The 17,522-nt window shown below is 37.2% G+C and overlaps 1 protein-coding gene across 1 annotated transcript in view; it reads right to left on the bottom strand.

The window, feature by feature from the left end:
- EPHA6 (EPH receptor A6) overlaps positions 1-17,522 on the bottom strand; it is a 1,024,550-nt gene that overhangs the window by 143,165 nt on the left and 863,863 nt on the right. The window contains exon 12 of the mRNA XM_055567870.1: positions 16,015-16,140. Coding sequence (XP_055423845.1) covers positions 16,015-16,140 — 126 coding nt within the window. The remainder of the gene's footprint in view (positions 1-16,014; positions 16,141-17,522) is intronic.

The raw sequence follows: 17,522 nt of genomic DNA, 5'->3' as shown, positions 1-17,522 counted from the left end.
AAAAATTCTTTGCTATCCTAGAGCAAAGTAAAAACAATTGATAGTTCAGTTGCTCAGTCATGTCTGGCTATTTGCGACCCCATGGACTGCAGCATGCCAGGTTTCCTGTCCATCACCAACTCCTGGAACATGCTCAAACTCATGTCCATCAAGTCGGTGATGCATCCAACCATCTCATCCTTTGTTGTCCCCTTCTCCTGTCTTCTATTTTTCCCAGCATCAGGGTCTCTTCTAAGGTGTCAGTTTTTTGTATCAGGTGGCCAAAGTATTGGAGCTTCAGCATCAGTCCTTCCAATGAATATTCAGGACTGATTTCCTTTAGGATGGACTGGTTGGATCTCCTGGCAGTCCAAGGAACTCCCAAGAGTCTTCTCCAACACCACAGTTCAAAAGCATCAGTTCTTTGGTGCTCGACTTTCTTTATAGTCCATCTCTTACATCCATACATCACTACTGGAAAACCCATAGCTTGGACTAGATGGACCTTTGTTGGCAAAGTAATGTCTCTGCTTTTTAACATACTGGCTATGTTTGTCATAGCTTTTCTTCCAAGGAGCAAGCATCTTTTAATTTCATGGCTGCAGTCACCATCTGCAGTGATTTTGGAGCCCCCAAAATAGTCTCTCATTGTTTCACCATCTATTTGCCATCAAGTGATGGGACCAGATGCCATGATTTTAGTTTTTTGAACGTTGAGTTTTAAGCCAACATTTTCATTCTCTTCTTTCACTTTCATCAAGAGGGTCTTTACTTCTTTTTCGCTTTCTATCATAAGGGTGGGGTTATCTGTATATCTGACATTATTAATGTTTCTCCCGGCAATCTTGATTCCAGCTTGTGCTTCATACAACCCAGCGTTTCTTATTATGTACTTTGCATATAAGTTAAATAAGCTGGGTGACAATATACAGCCTTAACATACTCCTTTCCCATTTGGAACCAATCTGTTGTTCCATGTCCAGTTCTAACAGTTGCTTCTTGACCTGCATACAGATTTCTCAAGAGGTAGGTAAGGTGGTCTGGTATTACCATGTCTTTAAGAATTTCCCACAGTTTGTTGTGACCCACACAGTCAAAGGCTTTGGCATAGTCAATAAAGCAGAAGTAGATATTTTTCTGGAACTTTCTTGCTTTATCGATGATCCAATGGATGCTAGCAATTTGATCTCTGGTTCCTCTGCCTTTTCTAAAACTAGCTTGAACATCTGGAAGTTCACAGTTCACGTACTGTTGAAGCCTGGCTTGGAGAATTTTAAGCATTAAAATTTTTATTAATTTAATGCTTAAAATCTCACACGCTTTACTAGTGTGTGAGATGAGTGCAATTATGCAGTAGTTTGAGCATTCTTTGGCATTGCCTTTCTTTGGGGTTGGTATGAAAACTGACTTTCCAGTCCTGGGGCCATTGCTGAGTTTTCCAAATTTGCTGGCATATTCAGTATAGCACTTTCACAGCATCACCTTTTAGGATTTGAAATAGCTCAACTGGAATTCCATCACCTCCACTAGGTTTGTTTCCAGTGATGCTTCCTAAGGCCCACCTGACTTTGCATTCCAGGATGTCTGACTCTAGGTGAGTGATCAAACCATCATGGTTATCTGGGTCATGATGATATTTATTGTATACTTCTTCTGTGTATTCTTGCCCCCTCTTCTTAATATCTTTTGCTTCTGTGTTAGGTCCATATCATTTCCGTCCTTTATTGTGCCCATCTTTGCATGATATGTTCCCTTGGTATCTCTAATTTTCTTCAAGAGATCTCTAGTCTTTCCCATTCTATTGTTTTCCTCTATTTCTTTGCATTGTTCACTGAGGAAGGCTTTCTTATCTCTCCTTGCTATTTGGAACTCTGCATTTAGATGGGTATATCTTGCTTTTTCTCCTTTGCCTTTTGCTTCTCTTCTTTCCTTAGCTATTTGTAAGGCTTCCTCAGAGAATCAGTTTGCCTTTCTGCATTACTTTTTCTTGGGGATGGTCTCAATCACTGCCTTCTGTACAGTACCATGAACCTCTGTCCATAGTTCTTCAGGCATTCTGTCTATCAGATATAATCCCTTGAATCTGTTTGTCACTCCCGCTGTATAATCATAAGAGATTTGATTTAGGTCATACCTGGATGGTCTAGTGGTTTTCCCTACTTTCTTCAATTTAACTCTGAATTTTGCAATGAGGAGTTCATGATCTGAGCCAAAGTCAGCTCCCAGTCTTGTTTTTTCTGAGTGTATAGAGTTCCTCCATCTTTGGCTGAAAAGAATAAATTAAACTGATTTTGGTATCAACCATCTGGTGATGTCCATGTGTAGAGTCTTCTCTTGTGTTGTTGGAAGAGGGTGTTTGATATGACCAGCGTGTTCTCTTGGCAAAACTCTGTTAGCCTTTGCCCTACTTCATTCTGTACTCCAAGGCCAAATTTGCCTATTACTCCAGGTATCACTTGACTTCCTACATTTGCATTCCAGTCCCCTATAATGAAAAGGACACCTTTTTTGGGTGTTAGTTCTAGAAGATTTTGTAGGTCTTCATAGAATCATTCAACTTCAGCTCCTTCAGGATTACTGGTTGGGGCAAGGACTTGGATTACTGTGATACTGAATGGTGTGCCTTGGAAACGGACAGAGATAATTCTGTATTTTTTTCAGATTGCAGCCAAGTACTGCATTTCAGACTCTTTTGTTGACTGTGAAGGCTACTCCATTTCTTCTAAGGGATTCTTGCCCATAGTGGTAGATATAATGGTCATCTGAGTTAAATTTAGCCATTCCAGTTTGTTTTAGTTCACTGATTCCTAAAATGTTGATGTTCACCCTTGCCATCTCCTGTTTGCCCACTTCCAATTTACCTTGATTCATGGACGGGGGAGCCTGGTGGGCAGCCGTCTATGGGGTCACACAGAGTCGGCCACGACTGAAGTGACTTAGCAGCAGCATGGACCTAACATTCCAGGTTCCCATGCAATATTGTTCTTTAGCATTGGACATTACTTCACCACCAGTTACATCCACAACTAGGTGTTGTTTTGCTTTGGCTCCAACTCTTCATTCTTTCTGGATTTATTTCTCTACTATTCTCCAGTAGCATATTGGGCACTTGCCAACCTGGGGAGTTCATCTTTCAGTGTCCTATCTTTTGCTTTTTCATACTGTTCATGGAGTTCTCAAGGCAGGAACACTGAAGTGGTTTGCCATTCCCTTCTCCAGTGGACCCTGTTTTGTTGAAACTCTCCACCAAGAACTGTCTGTTTTGGTTCGCCCTACATGGCATGGCTCATAGTTTCATTGAGTTAGACAATGCTGTGGTCCATGTAATCAGTTTGATTAATTTTCTGTGTTTGTAGTTTTCATTCTGTCTGCCTTCTGATGGATAAGGATAAGAGACTTATGAAGCTTCCTGATGGGAGAGACTGACTGAGGGGGAAACTGGGTTCTGTTCTGATGCGCATGGCCATGCTCAGTAAATCTTTAACCCAATTTGATAGTTACATGTTTTATATGATACAGTTAATTCCTGGTTTTATCATGGTAGTCCTTGTGTCCCAGGCAAACTGTGATGGTTTATTACCTTCCGCCTTATGTACTAGCATAGTGCAGGCAGAAAATGTGAGATTAGAGTCAGAGCACATGCTGCTGAAGACTTGCACTTTGGGCAAGTGCCCTATCATAACTCACTTACCTCACTGCTTCAGAGTCCTCATTTGTACACTATATACATTCCTCATTTGTGTATTTATACATAATAGTAACACCTCCATGTTCAGTCACATGAGACTGATTAAATCATAATGGAGGAGTTCAGTTCAGTTGCTCAGTCATGTCTGACTCTTTGCCACCCAATGGACTGTAGCACGCCAGGCCTCCCTGTCCATCACCAACTCCTGGAGTTTACTCAAACTCATGCCCATTGAGTCAGTGATGTCATTCCACCATCTCATCCTCTGTCATCCCCTTCTCCTCCTGCCTTCAATCTTTCCCAGCATCAGGGTCTTTTCTAGTGAGTCAGTTCTTCACATCAAGTGGCCAAGCTATAGGAGTTTCAGCTTCAGCATCAGTCCTTCCAATGAATATTCAGGACTGATTTCCTTTAGGGTGGACTGGTTGGATCTTCTTGCAGTCCAAAGGACTTTCAAGATCTTCTCCAACACCACAGTTCAAAAGCATCAACCCTTTGGCACTCAACTTTCTTTATAGTGCAACTCTCGCATCCATACATGACTACTGGAAAAACCATAGCTTTAACTAGATGGAACTTTGTTGGCAAAGTAGTGTGTCTGCTTTTTAATATGCTGTCTAGGTTGGTTATAACTTTTCTTCCAAGGAGCAAGCGTCTTTTAATTTCATGGCTGCAGTCACCATTGGCAGTGATTTTGGAGTCCCGAAAAATAAAGTCAGCCACTGTTTCCACTGTTTCCCCATCTATTTCCCATGAAGTGATGGGACCAGATGCCATGATTTTAGTTTTCTGAATGTTGAGTTTTAAGGCAAAATTTTCATTCTCCTCTTTCACTTTCATGAAGAGGCTTTTTAGTTCTTTTTTGCTTTCTGCCATAAGGGTGGTGGCATGTGCATATTTAAATATCATTCTACAATATAGAGTATCTGCATGAAGTAGATTCTTACTCCTATCTAAAAAGCCATCTTGTGTCTTCTGTACTCTCTTTGCAGATTTCTGCCCCTACCAATATATCTTAGGTTATTCTGGAATTAATTTTAATCTTAGAACTATTTGAAACTTCTAAATATATATAATAATTATTGTTAATTTCATTCAATGCTTTCTCTTAATTGCTTTACTTTGCTTTTAAAATTCAGAAGTGATCCAAATACCTTTGGATTAATGCTCAATAATAAATTATTTTATTCTGTGATAAAACAGTTGAGCAGAAATTAGGGTTTTTTTTTGCATTTATGAAAATAATATCACTTCTGGATTTGAGAGTAAGTCAAAGATATGAGGCTAAAGAAATGAAATATAATTTTCTTGACAGTTCCAGAAAGCAGTGGCATACCATCTGTATCAATTAACTTCAGTAATATTCAGTACTTTCTTTCCTTCCACTGGAAATTACATATGACTAAAAAGATGTCTCTTTAACTAGAAGTGTCTTGTTGACAATGAAAGTTAGTTACTACCAAAGATGTTTAACTTAGACTGTGGGTTCCAAAATAAGATACTAACCAGATTGTAAGATTTTAGTAACATTTGAATTAAGAATGGCTTTCTTGATTTTTTAGTACATCAGCACATATAAAAGTAATGTTATAATAATCATATTAAAAGCATATACATTGAAATTAGTTGATTTACGACTTTTAGATTTCCCTCTATTGTGAAAGAAATAATTGATTATATAATAATCAATAGTTTAACTAATATTGGGGTTTCCTGTGTGGCTCAATTGGTAAAGAACCCACCTGCAATGTAGGAGACATAAGAGACCCAAGTTTGATCCTTGGGTCAGGAAGTTCCCCTGGTGAAGGAAATGGCAACCCACTCTAGTATTCTTGTCTGGAGAATCCCATGGACAGAGGAGCCTGGTGGGCTACAATCCATGGGGTGCAAGAGTCGGACATGACACTAGGCAGCAATGAACAAAACACACCAGAGAATCCTTATAAACTTGTAATACTGTGAAATGTTCAAAACATGAAAATGAAACTTATGCTAAGTTCAAAACAAAACTAAACTGCTTGTCAAATAAATAATTTCATATCACTTTTGTTCTTGGTTTCTTTCTGTGAAAACTTTTTCTGTTTATAATTTAAAAATAGATACTACATCTAAATCAGAACATATGTAATAACAACTGACTTAAAAAATAAGTTTTTCAACGTGCTGGATATTGCTCTAAGAGTTGTACATGTGTTAACTCGTTTAATCCTCACGCCAGGACCTGCAGTGAGTGTAATCACTAGTTCAATCTAACAGATATGATTACGGATTCACTGAGAGTTGAAGGAACCTGTCCAAGGATACACACTGAGAAATTGGCAGAGCCAGGGCTTGCAGCCAGACAATCTGGCTTCAGAGTCTGAATGCCTGGCCATCTTGTCATACCCCCAAATGATATTTGGGTCTCCATTAGTAATTCAGAAAATGTGAAACATTGCCCCAAATCTCTCTGTGCCTCATCTTAGAAACACATCCTGGAAATCCATTATGGACTATTCGCTGTATTGCTGCCAAAGATGTTTTGTCCTTGAGAAGTTCTAGGATTTTAAAGCCCCATAAAGCCTTATGACAGTCTATATACAAAGGGAAGTGCATGCTAAGGAAACTCGTTGGGATAACCTGTAGATTTTGCTTCTCCCATCTCCTAAACATCAGTTTATGATAATGATCTTAAGTGTAATTTACAAAGGAATGTTTTAAGAAAGAGTCCTGAAGCTCTGAGAAAAAGATGTCATATTTTCCAGTAGTGTTTCAAAAGTCGTGCTCTACACTGGCTTCAAAAAGTGTGTTATAATTATATAAATGATCAAATATTCAGTCTTTTGGTCTTTTATATGATTCACTAATCAAAAGAAAATCAACAGAAAATTTAAAAGTCAAACAAACTTCTGCACAGGATATATTTAATCTTAACTGTATTGGTTATTTATGGTGAGATTTTAATTATAATGGAGAAAACATTGTTAAATGAATCAGTGCTTTCTTGCTCAGTAGTGTCCGATTCTTTGCAACCCTATGGACTGTAGCCAGGCTCCTCTGTCCATGGGATTCTCCTGGCAAGAATACTGGAGTGGATTGCCATGCCCACCTGCAGAGGAACTTCCTGACCTAGGGATTGAACCTGCGTCTCCTGAGGCTCCTATATTGCAGGTGGATTCTTCACCACTGAGTCATCAGGAAAATCCAAATGACTCATATATATGATGTAAATTAAACTACCAGCTACTTTTATTTTTTCACCCTCAGGAAAGTTACTACTTACTTTTTAATCTTTTCTGCAACTCTTACAAATAATTTAAATTTTTTTTAATGATCAATTTTGTTAAGCACATTTCTGTAAGACCTCTGTGTATAGAACTATAAAAAGCTAACACTGTGCCACAGGGCAACTTCCACTGTGCTTTGTTCTATAATGCAAGAGAACAAAAGCTGAGATGAAATGTGTTTTACAACAGGGCTGGTCTTTCCCCACCTTTCTATGTTCCAAAGTGGCCCAGCAGCCCAGGAGAGCAAGCATGGTGCTCTGTGGGAAGGCAATAAGCATTTACGCAGCTCTGTTTCTTTTATTTCGCATTAAGGTGAAAACACCAATACAACAATCCCAATCGAAACACAAAGATTAAACACTGACTCACATGGAGATTAAGCTTTAGCAGACTGTGCAAAATTTTTCAGAATGTTTCTTTCTGAAAAGAAAACGGTTCTTGGATGAATCTTTTGAAAGTGTTAATAGTGTCTTTGAATTGGACCAAAATAGATGGTACTGTTTGTAATAATAAAACACGAACATCTCTAGGGCGTCGATATATGTTCTCAACTGAGAATTTAAACTGTCATATATATAAAGTCTGGATTTTTAAGAAACTTATTCAAATTGAAACTTATTCAAATAGTATTTAGAGAAAAAAAGCATTATGCCAATTAGAAAGCAGAGCTAAAGTCAAAGGCTAAAACTATTTAAGGAATCTGAAAATAGAAAAGTACAAACAACTAGTAAAGTACATCTGGAGATTACTTAAAGGCTCCTTTAAGATTTTTCATGTCTTTCTGACAGGAAAAAACAATTGAAACTATCTTTGAAAATATTCCAAAGAAAGGGAAAGTGAAAGTCACTCAGTCGTGTCTGACTCTTTAGATCCCATGGCCTATAGAGTCCATAGAATTCTCCAGGCAGAATACTGGAGTGGGTAGCCTTTCCCTTCTCCAGGGGATCTTCCCAAACCAGGGATCAAACCCAGGTCTCCCACATTGCAGGTGGATTCTTTACCAGCTGAGCCACAAGGGAAGCCTGTAAATGTTCAAGTTTGATACCAAATGCACCCTGGGCTTTGTTTCCTTTTCTTTTAAATGCACTGTCAATCTTACATGAAGATGCTGCTGCTCATGATGTCAGTGAAACAGAACTTTACATATAGAATATTAAGTTTTTAATAATCTGAAATTCTTCATTGATGGACCTCAAGGGGAGCCAGAGACTTCCTAAAATTACATACAAACATTTATTTATATGAGTATATATCCATTTTCTTGGAAAAGAGAGTCTGTTATTTTTGGCCAGAAAAAAAGTATACTCCATAAAGAATCTGAGTCTGTGAACTGTACCACAACATCAGGATCATCTAACGATAGGAGTCCTTAAACCCACAGACTGTGCAACAGATTAAAGTTTTTATAGACTGAATGATACTTGAAGGTTTGAATTACACCTTCATTTTATATATATTCCCATCCTGACTTTTCTTTGTCCAAATGATATCTTCAAGTTGTCATCCATAAATTTTAAATCATTTTCTAACCTTTTGTGTATTTCTCCTCAGGAAAGTCAAAGAACCAAAAGATGACATACATACTCTTTGGAACTCACTGACCTTAAGCAACAGAGGAAGCAGACCAAACACAAATCTTAATGTTATCTGGCTAACCTTTCTTGCACTGGTTTTGGAATAGTTAGAATAGAAAAAGGAGTCCAAAATGGCAGTGGCTAAAAGATAGACAAAGAAAGGTGAAAAGCCCGTGAAAAGGGAACAAAGGAAGAATTCGTGGACCAGAGTGAGAACCTCAGGTGAAATAAACAGGTCCCCTTCCTGGCTAGCTCTAGTTTGCCTAGGGCAGGCCAGGTGGGAGGAGCCAAAACATATTAAAAAAGGGAGCCAAGACCGGCTGACGCTTCTCCTGTGAGGTCAGCTCATCTTCATGCGTGGGGATGGATTTTCTTTACCAAATAAAACTCTGAGCTGTAATGAAGCTGTAACACTGGTCCACAATTTTAAATCTTTGTTGCAGTGAGACAGAACTGAGGAAATTACGCTGTCTCCTAACATATCAATATATGCCAAAAAGTGTTTTTAAATAATTCTAACCTAGCAATAACAGTGTTGCAAACACTGTTGTTTAAGGGGGGTGTTTACATATGTTTAAAATTAAAGTGTTTACATATGTTTAACTAGAAATATGCTTACTCCTTGGAAGGAAAGTTATGACCAACCTAGATAGCATATTCAAAAGCAGAGACATTACTTTGCCAACAAAGTTTCGTCCAGTCAAGGCTATGGTTTTTCCTGTGGTCATGTATGGATGTGAGAGTTGGACTGTGAAGAAGGTTGAGCACCGAAGAATTGATGCTTTTGAACTGTGGTGTTGGAGAAGACTCTTGAGAGTCCCTTGGACTGCAAGGAGATCCAACCAGTCCATTCTGAAGGCGATCAGCCCTGGGATTTCTTTGGAAGGAATGATGCTAAAGCTTAAACTCCAATACTTTGGCTACCTTCTGCAAAGAGTTGACTCATTGGAAAAGACTGTGATGCTGGGAGGGATTGGGGGCAAGAGGAGAAGGGGATGACAGAGGATGAGATGGCTGGATGGCATCACTGACTTGATGGACGTGAGCCTGAGTGAACTCTGGGAGTTGGTGATGGACAGGGAGGCCTGCCTGCTGCGATTCATGGGGTCGCAAAGAGTTGGACACGACTGAGCGACTGATCTGATCTGATTTGATCTGAACTAGAAATACAGTCACTCATGTCACCTTTCTTGTGCTTCTGTCAGCGGGGTGTGTTCTCTTTGTCATTTAATCAGTGACCTTCTCTTCTCTATACCTTTCCTCAAATCTGAAATAGAATAATCTTGGTCTTTTCCCTGATCCTACCTCAGAGTCCCTATCCTAGTTTCAAATAGTTGCAGTTTACAGAATTTCCTTTTAAAGTCTGGAGCTGAATAAACTTTCAAGGAGGAGCATTGTCTAGGAGACATAACTGTGCAGAAGAGTATTGAGGGGCTTACTGGGGCTTGAATCATACACATTGCAAGGAATAAAGAAACCAGGAATTAGGAATCGAGATGAAGGTTTCTCTTACCACACACAAATTCAAAATTTGCACTTTGAATCATTTATTCAGGATTTTACTTTGCACATTTAATCTAATTTAATTTATTCCTATTATAATTAGCTCTTGGTTTAAGTAGGTACAAACAAAAACACTCATTCACATACATCTTCTTCAGGGTAATTGGCAACATTTTTAGCCATAGAAATATATAAAATACACACCTTTCAACCAAAAAAGAGTTTGTTTTCCGCCCCCTCCCCCGAAGACTTCTTACTTGAAATGTAAACCAACATCTCTTATCTTTTATGTATATTTATTACAACAGTATTTGTTAAACATAAAGAAATTTGCCATAAATACTACCAAAAAATATAAAAAGAATAATCATTCACAGGAGAACTGTAGCAAGTAGAAATTTTTTCAAAAGTGATTAAGTTTTAAATATCCAATTGTAGACTGAAAACAAAGGTACTAATTTTTTTTTTTTTAGGATGCCTGAACATATAAAGAAATGGAACAGTTTATTTTGATTTTTCTAAACTGCAGTTTGATTGTATTTAAAAGATATATACTTTTCCATTGTTGATTTCCCTTGATAAACTGAGTTCATACCATTTTTCTTAACTCACTGTATATTCCTTCAAAGCCTGCCATCCAGTCTTATATATTTACATTAATGCCTTTCTGCAGTACTCTTATGCATCAAAATCTGATAATATAATATTCACTAGATCCTAGAGTCTCTGCCACTTCAACCTTACTTATTTTTCCTGGCTTATTTCTAATATCTAAACTATATGCCTTCTCAATAAAATTTTTTTGACAGGATAATAGTGCATGCAATATTTGCCCTGACTCCATATAGGATTTCACATGAAATATGGAAAGGAAAATACTGATAATCATTGCTAACATACTTCAAAGACATTTTAATATTGGCTTGGCACTGTATGTCCTTTGCTATAGAAATGGTCTAGTTGGATCTGTTATTGGTTTATAGAAACTTGAATTGTGAATTCATGTCTTAACAATTACTTTCAGGAGACAGCAGTGAGGATATGAAAAAGTCTGGTTACTTGAGTAAAAGGCTCATCCAAACCTCTTTCCAAAGGCAAAAAATAAATGATATTAAATATTACTATTAATCATATACCTAATGATTAACCTTAGATATGCAGATGACACCACCCTCATGGCAGAAAGCAAAGAGGAACTAAAGACCCTCTTGATGAAAGTGAAAGAGGAGAGTGAAAAAGCTGGCTTAAAACTCAACATTCAAAAAATGAAGATCATGGCATCTGGTCCCATCACTTCATGGCAAGTAGATGGGGGAACAATGAAAACAGTGACAGATTTTATTTTTTTTGTGGGCTGGGGGGCTCCAAAATTACTGCAGATGGTGACCACAGCCACGAAATTAAAAGACACTTGCTCCTTGGAAGAAAAGCAATGACGAACCTAGACAGCATATTAAAAAGCAGACACATTACTTGACCAACAAAGCTCTGTCTAGTCAAAGGTATTGTTTTTCCAGTAGTCATGCATGGATGCGAGAGTTGGACTATAAAGAAAGCTGAGCACCAAAGACTTGATGATTTTGAACTGTGGTGTTGGAGAAGACTCTTGAGAGTCCTTGGACAGCAACGAGATCCAACCAGTCAATCCTAAAGGAGACCAGTCCTGGGAGTTCATTGGAAGGACTGATGCTGAGGCTGAAGCTTCAATACTTTAGCCACCTGATGTGAAGAACTGACTCGCTGGAAAAGACCCTGATGCTGGGGAAGTTTGAAGGCAGGAGGGGAAGGGGAGGACAGGATGAGATGGTTGGATGGCATAACTGACTCAATGGACATTAGTTTGAGCAAGCTCTGGGAGTTGGTGATGGACAGGGAAGCCTGGCATGCTGCAGTCCATAGGGATGCAAAGAGTCAGACACGAATGAGTGACTGAACTGAACTGCTATACCTAATAATTGCAAGCCTAGTGTTTGAGTCCTCATGTGTTCAGAGTTGTTTTTTAAACTGACTCAGAGTAAACAGACAGGAAGTCTCACAAAATTGGCAAAGCAAGGTGAAAAAAGCTATTTACCCCGTCATTTACCTTGAACCTAACATATGGCATGCAATGGAGAAAAACTCAAGTTCAGTTCAGTTCAGTCACTTAGTCGTGTTCGACTCTTTGAGACCCCATGAACCGCAGCACGCCAGGCCTCCCTGTCCATCACCAACTCCCAGAGTCCATACAAACCCATGTCCATTGAGTCGGTGATTCCATCCAACCAGGTAAAAATCTCAAAAAAGGTGTTTTATATATAGCATTATATTTAAAGCATAGGTAGACAAACTGAGATGGTGTTTCAGAAGAATATCCCCTCAACAATTAAAGAGCTTCCAAACGAACCACAAAGGAAGTATTAGGAAGACCTTCAACAATGATTTTTTTCTTTTAGAATTTATCTATTTCTAAATTCCACTTGTAGACTGCTTTCTGTGATTGCTGTTTTCTGGACTTTACTCATAATTAAAAAAGCTTCTTAGTTTAAGGTATATATCTAGGTTTGGCCTAGAATCTAACCTCTATATATATGAATTATTTCATTAATGAAAAATAGCATCAAGTCTTCCACAATGACACTGTTAGAAAAGTGTAAGGTAGATTTTTTGAGCTAATCATAGTCAACCTCAACCTAAGGTATTACCTTCTGAGCTTAATGGATATGCCTTTATATTTTATAAATAAGTTTTCAAGATACATTGTAATGTTTGGATCTTATGTAAATTTAAGATGTCACATGATGTCAGAGTTATTGCTGTAACTTTGGACAGAAAATTGGACCAGTGCCTCTTCCAAATATTATTGCATCATCATTATTAGTGAATAATTCTATTTCTCAACAACTTCATTACTCTGATTTTCTCTGTTTATTGTAAGCATATGAAACCATCAAAAGTGTAAAGGTAGAGTCTGTCATAAGGTGAGTCATCAGTCTAAGACCCTATGAATAATCAGTACACTATGGCATACAAAATGTTCTGTCTCACTTTCAAATACTGTTTGACCACAGAAATAGATCAAAGGAATAACTAGGTGGAGCAAAGAGACCAACTTTATCATTGTAGATTATACATGGATGACGTATTTCCAAGAAGGATATTAATTCAAGGAGATAGAATTTGAATTTAATAGGGAGGAATACAATGGGGAAGAGTTTGATTAAAAAAAAATATAAATTGACTTATGTCTTTTTATAATTATTTTTCCTTTCTTTCCCCATCCACTTTGCTTGTGTTAGCTCCCCTCCCCACTCTTCCTGCCTTCTCTCCTGGGATTTTCTTGCTTCACTGAGTGACTACTATTTGAAAAGCACCACAATAACATATGAATATATTTGGTATTCAATTTTCAGCCCATCACTTCCTGGTATTTTTCTCTATTTGAAACTAAGAATAATAACCCTTTACTACAACCCTTCTAGAAATGAGAAAGGTCATATAAACAATTGACAGCCATTACATAAATACAGATTTCAGACTAGTCTGCTTTCTGGTTCTCATGATTCAGTGATTCTTTTATTATTAGTGTAAAAACATTGCAAAAATATTATTCCTTAATAGAACAGTGTGACATGAATGCAAATAACCTATTTTATACAAGGCATAATCATGTATCTCATTTAAATTTGATTAAGGAAGTAATTGGGAACTAAATTAGTATCATAATTAGAACAGATTTTCTGATTCTTTGAATGACATAGTGAATATCTATGAGACCCTGAAAGTTCTGTGACATATAACCAATTGGTAGAAAGAAAATTAATTTCTGCCCAGTAGCCATCAACCTCTGGCCAGCTTTTTAAAAGTACCATGATACAGGTTAAAGGAAGGAGTGCTTTGTGTCCTCAAATGGTGTCTTAAACCCAAGGAGTCACTCAGCTAGTAGATAGCAGATAAATAGCTTAGTTTTTTCCTTTTTAACATGAAACGATAAAAACTTCTCATGATCGTTGCTTACCCTTCTTTACACACAATTATACAGCAAATTCTTGGGAAATAAACTATAGCTGAATGAAAGAAGATAAAATTACCTTTGAAATCATAGCATGATTACTGAAAAATACCAGAGAAAGTATACAGGGATCACTTATCAAAGTGATATAAGCCAGAAAAAGTCAGTTCAGTTTATTTCACTTTGGGGGAATAGGAACAAGTTTAGATCTATAATTTTTTTTATGAAGCAATTTTGTTATACCTGATTTGTATATAAGTAATGAAAACTGAACTGTTTTATCTCCCATGAAGGCTGGAGGCGAATTTGGCTGAAAGCTTAGATGAACAGAGTGCTAGTGTCCTTCTAGATTCCTCTCTGGAAAGTTGTTTTTGTGTATGTGTTATAGAAACACTATCTTGCTTCTATCATTCTCAGTGGCTAAATGACAAGGGTTATCACTTTTACCAGTAATGTTGAACAATTCAAGTCTCTACTGAAGTTCATATTGTCATTTCTGCCAAACATACCTAAATCCACCAAGATTTGTCATTAAGAGTTAAAGATTAAACTATCAAACTACAAATCATCCGTTCATCTCTCCAATTCCAATCGGTGAAATCTTAATAATATATATGAAAGCTACATTTTTTATATTTGCAGTTAACTCTGAGAGCTCAGTTTATATAGACTTCTATTTCTAATTTTTTGCAACATTACCATCACTACCACCACCACCACCAACAACAACAATAAAATTTCTATGCAACTGATACCACTTTGTTCTAGAGAGAAAAAAAGGGTGGCATCACACTCATGAGAATAAAAATTGCTAATTTTTGTTTCATATAATTTTGGTCCCTACTTTATCCATGGCATTGTTGGCCACTTCAGTAATTATCCAATGATAAAACCAAATGACATGGAAGCATACTATGGTTTGTTACTTTTTGTAGGAAAGAGTAATTGAAAGTAGGCAAGGGTAATTGAAAGGCAAATGAAAAAAGTCAGTGTAATAATTTTAGGCATTGATGGCATAATTTTGCTAAGAAAAGTAAGAAATTTGCATGATGAGATTTTGTTTCCATTTTATTCCCTAGTTTTTCAAATGCTCTCATTATTTGGCTGGCTGGATCACCCTTGTGAAAATATAGGATCATTACCATAATTAGTAGCATAGTATTATCTATGATACAAAAAACACAAGAATTATGATAAAAATTCAAGGATCAATATCCTAATTCCATTTTTCTAAACACATGTAAAATGGACTTGCATGCTTCATGTAAAAGGGAGGAAGAAAGCTGGATATTTTACAAAATAACAATAATAACACAATTTATGATTATCATAATACTAAGGATAATGGATAATGGATAAGGATAATACAAAGTGATTTACTAAATTTTGAAATTATATTTTAAAAGATTCAATATCTTATATTTTGTTATTCTTCTTTGATAAAATATGGTTTTGGTCAGATTGATATTTCTAGGGAAAAGTGTGCATTAATTTTCTTACTCAGAATTGTCTTTTTGTTAATGTTAAATGTCACATTTGCTACTTTCTCACTTTTTTTCAAATCATTTTTCTTTAGTGAAATGGAACTTTATTTAAATCTCTGTAAACTATAAATACAGAATTATTTTTCAGTTAATTAAACTGTTTTAAACTCTCTTTTCTAGCCAATTCCAAGTGGTAAAGTGGCTTAAATTCGACCTTGTTTTATTCTTGAGTTACAAATTTGGGACCTGAATCTCTTGTTTTTATTTATGAAAAATCTTCCCTAGAAGAAAGAGGCAGCACTATACTGATCAGATGCTCAGTTTAGAGATCCTTCTTCCACTTCCTTTACATTATTCTTGGAGCATTATGCATCACAAATGTGGTTTCTTCATCTATTAATCAAAAAGCCACTTGCACTTCTGTTCAACAATATATTTCAGAAATATTTATTTCTGTATTGTGGGTGTGTCAATTGTAAGCACAGTTCTACTGCTGTGTCTGGTGGCAGAAAACTTCACCTGAAATACCTACCAGCAGGAATCCTGGGGGGCAAAGATCCTCCCCCTGGCGCTGGATGCGGGGCCTGGAGGCTATTTAAAAACCCTGCTCTCAGGAAGCTGGGGCAGAACGTTTCCACCCCAATGGCCGGGAAGGATCCTTTTAAGAGATAAAAATGGACATTAATCAAAAAATCTTCTTTGTGGAAAAGCTGTTGATCATTTAGCTGGAACAAAACCTACAATCAACAAAGACATCAAACCTTACAAGGAAGTTATGTAATTATAAGGAATGGAATGCATTTTTGTTCATAAATTTATGAAATAAACCTAGTTTTTTGAAAAGAAAGTTGGAAAATCACATGGACGGAGGAGTCTGGTAGGCTGCAGTCCATGGGGTCGCTAGAGTCGGACAGGACTGAGCGACTTCACTTTCACTTTTCACTTTCATGCATTGGAGAAGGAGATGGCAACCCACTCCAGTGTTCTTGCCTGGAGAATCCCAGGGACGGGAAGCCTGGTGGGCTGCCGTCTGTGGGGTCGCACAGAGTCGGACACGACTGAAGCGACGCAGCAGCAGCAGTTACAATCAAAGAGGGTTAGAAGCACCAGAATACTAAGATAAATTTCTAAACCTACATTTGACAAAGGGGATATAAATGTTATTGATGTTGCCTGTGTACAGAATTCACCTCCACATGCGATAGAGATGTGCAGAAAATAGCCACAATAGGCCTGAGACGTGTGCTGCCCTATGAGGAGTGGTACCTCACTTCAGGTGTACCAGTGTGAGAGCCTAAAATTAAGAAGACTTTTATACCATACAATAATCACATACATTTTTGAAATAGTGGTAAGAAAAACAACATACACATTTCTTAATTTGCTTCATTCTTATTTTTCTTAATTAGGGACCAGACATAAGAGTTTGCAAAGGTAGAACCACACGCTTTTTCATTTTTAAGAATGCTATTGAGAAAGAAACAAGAAAAAGTAAACTACTTAGAAGTTTATTCATAAAATAATATAATGAATCACAGACGAAAAGAATGTCAGAGCTACAAAGGACTTCAGAGATCATCCAGTCAAAAACTCCATGTTTTACAGACCAAGAACTGAGGACTGGGGTGGGAAACTGATATCACACAGCTGGTGGACTCCCAGGACAAAGTCTTTACACTAAAGATTAAAAATAAATAATGAGCCATTTCCTATTCGGAAGATCATGATCTCCTGATTGTGAATTAGAAACCTAGCACTTTGGAATAGTGGCATTACAACTTGGTGTCTCAAGGACCTAAAGGACACTAAAATCATTCAGAAGAAAGTATAATATAACTGCAATATTAGTGCATTGGTAACTGATATGGTACATGTAAGTTTAAATCACAATAATACCCTAAAATCAAGTTACCCTGGTGGTTGTAAGAAACACATCTCATTCGAGACCCCTGAAACCCTCATCAGGAACAGCAGTTTTCCTGTGTAGTGACCTGGGATCTCTCCTTCCACAAGTTCAAATTTAGAAAGTGCCATATTTTT

The sequence above is a fragment of the Bubalus kerabau genome, chromosome 2, assembly GCF_029407905.1.
Source record: "Bubalus kerabau isolate K-KA32 ecotype Philippines breed swamp buffalo chromosome 2, PCC_UOA_SB_1v2, whole genome shotgun sequence".
NCBI lineage: Eukaryota > Metazoa > Chordata > Mammalia > Artiodactyla > Bovidae > Bubalus > Bubalus kerabau.
This window is presented reverse-complemented; position numbering and strand designations above follow the sequence as displayed.